At 38.4% G+C, this 7617-nt stretch overlaps 3 protein-coding genes across 5 annotated transcripts in view; 2 read left to right on the top strand and 1 right to left on the bottom strand.

The window, feature by feature from the left end:
• Positions 1-402: 402 nt before the first annotated feature.
• On the top strand, positions 403-3540 carry LOC105451772 (25S rRNA (cytosine-C(5))-methyltransferase nop2). Of its 2 annotated transcripts, none has more exons than XM_011692438.1 (7): positions 403-481; positions 774-906; positions 997-1139; positions 1236-2062; positions 2167-2530; positions 2624-2992; positions 3075-3540. In XM_011692438.1, the coding sequence occupies exons 2-7, from the start codon at positions 813-815 to the stop codon at positions 3516-3518; spliced, it is 2241 nt and encodes a 746-aa protein (XP_011690740.1). In that variant the 5' UTR covers positions 403-481; positions 774-812; the 3' UTR covers positions 3519-3540. The 2 variants fall into 2 exon arrangements, with proteins under 2 accessions (XP_011690740.1, XP_011690739.1); XM_011692437.1 differs by having other exon boundaries at positions 405-544.
• A 161-nt stretch (positions 3541-3701) lies between these two features.
• On the bottom strand, positions 3702-6160 carry LOC105451771 (vacuolar fusion protein CCZ1 homolog). Of its 2 annotated transcripts, XM_011692436.1 has the most exons (10): positions 5968-6157; positions 5771-5865; positions 5611-5704; positions 5303-5509; positions 5041-5216; positions 4809-4952; positions 4577-4722; positions 4226-4490; positions 4020-4147; positions 3702-3950 (listed from the first exon to the last, which is right to left on the bottom strand). In XM_011692436.1, exons 1-10 carry the CDS (start codon positions 6040-6042, stop codon positions 3898-3900), a joined length of 1383 nt encoding a protein of 460 aa, XP_011690738.1. In that variant the 5' UTR covers positions 6043-6157; the 3' UTR covers positions 3702-3897. The 2 variants fall into 2 exon arrangements, with proteins under 2 accessions (XP_011690738.1, XP_011690737.1); XM_011692435.1 differs by having other exon boundaries at positions 4020-4490; positions 5968-6160.
• A 91-nt stretch (positions 6161-6251) lies between these two features.
• LOC105451770 (puff-specific protein Bx42) overlaps positions 6252-7617 on the top strand; it is a 2916-nt gene continuing 1550 nt past the window's right edge. The window contains exons 1-4 of the mRNA XM_011692433.1: positions 6252-6328; positions 6542-6695; positions 6855-7022; positions 7105-7412. Coding sequence (XP_011690735.1) covers positions 6315-6328; positions 6542-6695; positions 6855-7022; positions 7105-7412 — 644 coding nt within the window. The 5' untranslated portion in view covers positions 6252-6314. The remainder of the gene's footprint in view (positions 6329-6541; positions 6696-6854; positions 7023-7104; positions 7413-7617) is intronic.

Below are 7617 nucleotides of genomic sequence, written 5' to 3'. Positions count from 1 at the left end.
CGAGAAAGTCCTGTTGAGCTTCAATGTCAATTTGATCAGCAATCTAGCGGACACTACGAGAACTAGAATGGATCCGTGAAATTTCTAACAGCGACGGAACTGATCCTTTTATTTCACAATGCTATGTCAGCTAAATTTTTTTATATAAATTAAAAATGCGTTTTATATACCTATAATATATATATATATATATATATATATGTATGTGTGAGACAGATGAATAGATTTGGATTTTCAATTTCAATGTTGTTGCCACGTGACTGATTATAAGGTTAATATTTTGTTTATATGACAAAATTTTCAAGCGGATTGATTAGCTACAAAATAGAGAATTTCTAGGGACTCGAGAATTTCTCTAGCCTGCAGCCAATCAATATGTTTGAAACAGGACTGAAATTGGTCTCCTCTTTCTTCAGTTCCCTGTTCATGTAAAATCTTCGACCACGCTGCGATCAGTGCATCGTGCATGGGTTGTTTCGCGGTATAACATTTTAATAACATTTTAATAACATAATTTGTCAAAATAACGAAATATTTCTACAAGGTAATTTTAAGTAGTCTTATTACATAATTAAAATTAACATTTTGATATTGAAGTGTGTTATATTGTACAAAATTATATTTCTTGATTAATGCTCTGTAGAGGTTAGAAACCTGAAATTGTTTAAACAGGAAGCAGTAAAGATTTATAGTATTTTTATATGATAAATATAAAATACAAATTAGAATATTCATTACTTATAAAATATAACCTAAAAACATTTATGTTACAGTTGTTGAGTAGAGAATCTGTTGCATAGTTTGTAGGCTAAATGGGTCGTAAAGCAAAGTTTCGAGACCAGGTTTCTGGTCCTGGAAGGAAGGCAAAGAAACAAAGCGATCCAACATTTCCAAAGGGAGTCCTAGGTATGAAAAGATAGTATTGAATTTTTTAATATCTGCGTAAAATAAATTGTGAAATTATCTTATCGATTAACTTATCTTTCCATATTGCAGTTAAAGAATCTAATAAATTAAGTCACCGACAGAAGCTAAGGGCAAGGAAGAGACTGTCAAAGAATCAACAGTTGAAAGAAAATGTCAAGAAAATACTTAATAAGAAAACTAATATGGAAGAAGAACAGATACAGCCAAAAAATGTATGTTCTTGATTTATACGATAAACGTCTGTTATTTTTTTTTTTTTTTACAATTTTTATATAATTCTTTTTATAACGATCTTTCATTGATTTTAGAGAGGCGATATAATAAAGCAGCAGAAAGGGAAGAAAGAGAAGAAAGTCAAGTTTGTCAGTGACAAAGGAGATAAGATGGAAATCCAATCTGATCTGGTCTCAAGGCTAGAAACAAAAGTGAAACAAAATAAAAAGAAACAAAAGGTGAAACAGAAAGATATAACCAAGAATGTAAAAAGTGATAGCAGTAAGAATCATCGCAGTGAAGACAATGAAATGAAAATGTACTCTAATAATCAAATATCTAAACCAGGCAAGAAAGCAAAACAAAGTAAAAAGATGAAAATCATGAAAGCTAAAACCAACATAGAAAGTGATAGTGATGAGAATAATTATAGTGACGATGAAGATATGGAAATACATTCTAATAAGCAAGTAACCAAACTAGGCAAGAAAGCAACGCAAAGTAAAAAAACAAAAGGAATGAATGCTAAGATCAATGTAGAAAGTGAAAGTGATAATGACGAAATTGAGGAAAATGAAAATGGACAAATGGAGGAAGAAGATACGAGTGAGAATGAAGATATGAATGAGAATGAAGGTATGAGCGAGGACGGAGAAAACGAAGATGTGAGCGAGGATGAAGAAGATACGAGCGAGGACGAGAGTCAGTTGCTTTCTACAGCAGAATCACAAAAAACTTTGAAGAAGAAAAAATTTATGGAGAATAATGTAGAAAGTGACAGTGAAGAAATGGTATCAAGTGACGAGGCAGAATCTGTCGAAGACGAGCAAATGGAGAAAGATGATGACGAAAGTGACGATGAGGATTTACTTCCAATAGAAAAAGCTAATAAGAAATTGAAAAGGAAAAAGGAGAAAGAGGAGTGAGTATTAATATTGATTGATTACTATTGATTGATATAAATTTTCAGTTATTCATACTATGATACTATTTTTTTAAATTCTTTTTCCATTTTTTATCAACCAGAAAACTTGCGGAGGAAGAAATGGATGATATGATGGCAAATCAGTGTGTATTCTCTTTTCCAACTGAGCAAGAACTTACCAATGTTACTAGCTTAAAAGATATTCAGCAACGGATACGAGACGTTATCATGGTGCTATCAGATTTCAAGAGATTGCGCGAGAAAGATAGATCACGTTCCGAGTATACCGAGCTACTTCGGCGAGATTTGTGCACATATTACAGTTACAACGACTTCCTAATGGAAAAACTGATGCAAATGTTTCCGCTGGACGAGCTATTAGAATTTCTGGAAGCGAGCGAAGTGCAAAGACCTATGACCATCCGCGCGAATACTCTGAAAACGCGACGACGCGACTTAGCCGAGGTATAAATTTATATCTAAATCATGAACTGTAAATCAATACTATTTTTGTATCTGTAAAAAATTTTAATCGTAACGTTGAATCTCTGTTTTCAGGCTCTCATCAATAGGGGTGTTAATCTCGACCCAATAGGAAAGTGGACGAAGATCGGTTTGGTAGTGTATTCCACACAGGTACCCATGGGCGCCACACCGGAATATCTAGCTGGACACTACATCATACAAGGCGCTTCCAGCTTCCTGCCCGTAATGGCGCTGGACCCGAGGGAAAAGGAAAGAATTCTCGACATGTGTGCCGCGCCAGGCGGTAAAGCCTCGCACGTTGCCGCCCTCATGAAAAACACCGGAACGCTATTCGCTAACGACGCGAATAAGGAACGATTGAAGGCAGTCGTTGGCAATTTCCATCGACTTGGCGTCGTCAATTCTATAATCTGCAATTACGACGGGCGGAAGTTCCCTACGGTAAAGAAATCTTTCCTGGTCTTTGTAGCTCGCGATAAAAGATACCTTCAAAATTTACGGATTTGATAATGATCATTTTCAGGTCATGAAATGCTTCGACAGAGTTCTGCTGGACGCTCCGTGCACGGGTACGGGGGTGGTCGCGAAAGATCCCGGTGTGAAGGCGAGCAAGGCGGAAGTGGACATTCAGCGGTGTTGCACGTTACAACGAGAACTGTTGTTAGCCGCAATTGACTGTGTTAACGCGCGTTCGGACACGGGTGGTATTATCGTTTATTCAACTTGCTCGATTCTACCGGAGGAGAACGAGTGGATCGTCGATTACGCTCTTAAGAAGCGCGACGTCAAGCTGGTGCCTACCGGCCTGGAATTTGGAACCGACGGTTTCACGAGCTACAGGCAACACCGATTTCACCCCTCGCTGAAATTAACTAAACGGTTTTACCCGCATGTACATAACATGGACGGTTTCTTTGTAGCAAAACTGAAAAAATTCTCCAACAATATTCTTAATCAGAAAAATTAGAAAAATTGTTAAATTTCCCTTAAAAATTTGTTCAACAATTTTTTTTTATAATTGGATTACAAGAATGCTATTATTATATGCAATTATTATTGTAGCATTATTTCACTTTATTTATATATACAAATTTTTTTAATTTTTCAATAGTAATTAATAATAATGAATAATATAAAATATATGTGTATATAGAGAGAGAATTCACATTTTATATCACATGTGTATAAATACACAGCTTCCTATAATTATTTCATATAATATTATGTATATTGCCTGTGGATGATCAGCGAGACAGAATTGTTGTTCGGGATAAAAGAAAGATTCGTGATAAAAGTAAGGACACAATAATAATACAATTTCGTTACCATTTTTTGTCGCACATTCATCAATGGAAAAAAATACTTTTCAATTGTTTCTCGCAAAGCCTCTTCACTTCATCTGTAATAAAAAAAAAATTATTATACAATCGCCACGAGTTCACATTCATACAGAATATGCTGTACCCACCATCAATTTCTATAATACTCGCACTCTTCTGCTGTATGACAACAAAAAATTCTCTCAAATTGGACAACTTGCCGATGACCCAATAATCGCTTATGGTCTTTATAATTATTTCTCCAGCTTCCTTCAATCTAAGAGTCAAATAATTGACTAAACATGTGATTCTCATTGACGCATACGTTTTTATGAACGTTGGAGAACGTACGTACCTGTTTTTATCGTTGTATATGTCAGTAATGATCCTCAATACTTCAGGTGTCGTGAGCACGTTAGAGCAACGTCTATTATCTAAATGTATCGTACTTTTGTACGCTAAATTTAACTTATTGAAGTATAGATACTTGGTACACGATTCCGGTGTGACTATTACATGTTTAGAGCACTGTTCAGCCACGGAGCTAACTAATGTGGTTAATTGTGGTCCCAGAAAACTGTCTAAGCTCTTGAAGAAATCAATTAATAAACTAGTTTTTTCTGAAAGGTAAAACAAAATACGAACATTTTCATTTTCATGTTGATAAAAAAAATGCAACAATAGATTTTGATATAGTTTCACTTACTGTCGACGAAGAGACATATTGTAGCGCTTAGCGCTCGATATACAACTAGGTATAATGACACAGGTTTGGTAGAGTAGTTGATAAAGACTTTCGGTGATTTCCCAATCAAACTGGGCTCATTAACGCTAGCAGGTCCGGTGACAAATCTAAACAGAAGTATTTTTAATTAATAGTACTCTCGACGCAACTTGGCAATTAAATTGGAGAGCGAAAGTGTATCCGTTGTTCTTACTTTCCATAGTGTGAAGAAGTGAATGGCGAGGGAGAATTTCTAGGTATCGAGCCTCCATGCAATTCTTTCTCGAGATGAGCTGGCAAAAGGGTGCTCACTAAATAATTATAAACTACTTGCATGTCTTCAGGTTCCAAGCCGCTCCTAAATTACACAACGCACAAATCTTGTGGAAAAAGTTTTTCGAAATATGCACGTCACAATAAAGAAATAATGTAAAAAAAGAACGTACCAAACGACTTGGTCATTGTAGAGGAATGCTGTGTATTTTACTTGTGTGAACATAGCTTCTACAAGATTCATGAAGCATTGCACTTTGAGAAACGTGATCTTGTCAAGAGGTAAGAATTGTAGACCTTGAAAGACATCCAGTATATCGCTGTTATTCAGCTTCAACGAGAGCAGATACTGAGACAAAAAGTGAGACAAAGATATACATCCATGCGTCGATCTTATTCAGCTTACGTTCGATAAACACATGTGCATTTGCTTACTCGTGAATAAAAGTGTTCCAGCTTAAGCCTCAACAACATCACAGAGCCACATTCAGGGTCGTTAATGATGGTTTCGAACGAGCCCATGAACAATCTAAACATCATATACGTCTGCTTCAATATAGCTTGGCAAACACTGCTGGATACTTCGTCATTCTGATACTTATTACCGTCCCTTTCCTTATAGATATACGGCACACCGACGATCTGTAAGATATCAATAAAGTTAAAGTTGTAGCTCAGACGCTACTTTAAAAATAATAACAGTTTACGTTCCAATATCTACTGTATTATCGTCAAGTACTTACCATTACCATCCAGAAATTAGGCTCCGGCTGATAGTATATCTGACGTGTTTTATGCGTATGGCAATAGTCACATGGCTGCCCAGGGTTGAAAGATCTGCGTAACAGGATTTCTTTCATAAGAATAATTCTCTACTGCGAGATACACAATTGAGATACGTACTCTGTAAACTTGATTATCGCTTCGCTGAGCCCTATGTTCTTGATCTGAGCATCCAGATCCTTTTCCGGATAGTAATACAATATCTTCTTTTCCTCCTGATATACAAAAAAAGAAAACATGTTCACATCACAGGGCAACTTATTTAATCAGAAAAAAAAATATTAATCTCTCTGACTTGTCTCTGACATATTACTTGCCTCTCCTTCCTTCTTTGCGTAAGTGCCATTAAAAATATAAAAGTGTTCCAACGTGATCTCCGGCTTGGAAGTCATTCTACGAGTTTGAGTTATAGTGATCAAGTGCTGTAACGACTACATAAATTTGGTACGTTGAGGCATATCAGCTGCAGAAAAGGGACTCTTGACAAGAGGAATCACATTAATCCCCTCCCTCCGCGGCTCCCACACGAGTGCGATCTTGGAGACCTCGCGCGGTAAAAACACGAAGCTTCAGGTTCAGCTGGATCTGCTCACTGCTGTATGTCAGTTTATGTGTGTGTGTATGTGTATGTGTATCTTACAGTGGGTTGGATACACAAATCGTGATGTCTTTAACAAAGTAAGGGACTGTTACATTTATACGCCTATTTATATGTCCAGTAAAATCATTTCGTTGCTACTTATCATTTATTATTGATCATTAATCTCAAGTAACGTAAACGAGAGACGTTTTTTCTCCGCGATCGACTCGAAAAACAGTTAGCCTAACCTCTAAGCTCATAGAATCAGAATTTCTGACTGTAATAATAGTTTGTTTTGTCTTTCTCTCTAGCCTGTTACCTGCCCCGACCCAAGTGGTGTGGGACAGGGAGGACGAGGCGCGCGAGCAGAAGCTGCGCCAGAGGCCCGTCTCGGCGCTGGTCAAAGCCGTTGTCACTGCACCGCCGTATGGGCAACGGCGAGGATGGGTGCCACGCAATCCAGAGGTGAGTGATCGCCGTGACTCGATAGAGATTTGCATAGACGGGCTTTTTTTTTTTAATCGTAGCGTTAATTCAATTGCTCTTGCAAAATCACGACTGCGTTAACGCTAACGCTTAATAATACTCCGAAGTGTATAAATACATGTTGCGTGTTGCGCATAGGACTTTGGAGATGGAGGAGCCTTCCCCGAGATTCACGTCGCGCAGTACCCACTTGGAATGGGGATGAAGGGCAAGGAGTCGACGAGCAACGCCTTGGCGGTGCAGCTCGACGCTCAGGGGAAAGTGAAGTACGACCTTATAGCGAGGCAGGGCCACGGCAAGGATAAAGTAAGTTTCGTCCTCGCTGCGAACGCATTTCACGGGATTGTAGACTGGTCAGCTCATCCGTTGATTTTTTTTTCGTTTACAGATTGTCTACAGCAAATTGAGCGATTTACTACCGTCGGAGATTACAAACGAGGAAGATCCCACCTTGCGGCGGCCCATCGACGTCGAAATTGACGAGCTCACGGATAAGACGAAGAAGGCGTTGGAAAAGATAACGAGATCGAAGATCGCGGCGGCCATGCCTGTGAGGTGCGCCGAGAAACAGGCCCCGGCTCAGTACATACGTTACACGCCGTCGCAGCAGGGTCAGTCGTTCAACTCGGGCGCGAAGCAGAGGGTTATCAGAATGGTGGAGGCACAAGTGGATCCTCTGGAACCGCCGAAATTCAAGTGCGTACCGCGAAAATTGCGGACGATTGCGAAAATCGTCGAAATCGAACAGATGCGATTACCGGGTGTACAGTCATGAACACATCGGTTGCGACACTTTCTTTTTTATAGGTTTCAAAACGCACTAATATTTTGCAAATGCGGATCACGATTGATGTTATACTGTCTTTAGACTAAAGATAGTACATCGTGGTTCGCATTTGCA

Source organism: Wasmannia auropunctata, unplaced genomic scaffold (genome assembly GCF_000956235.1).
Source record: "Wasmannia auropunctata unplaced genomic scaffold, wasmannia.A_1.0 LD336044.1, whole genome shotgun sequence".
Lineage (NCBI taxonomy): Eukaryota > Metazoa > Arthropoda > Insecta > Hymenoptera > Formicidae > Wasmannia > Wasmannia auropunctata.
Note: the sequence above shows the minus strand (reverse complement) of the source record. Positions and strands in the feature narration are given on the sequence as shown.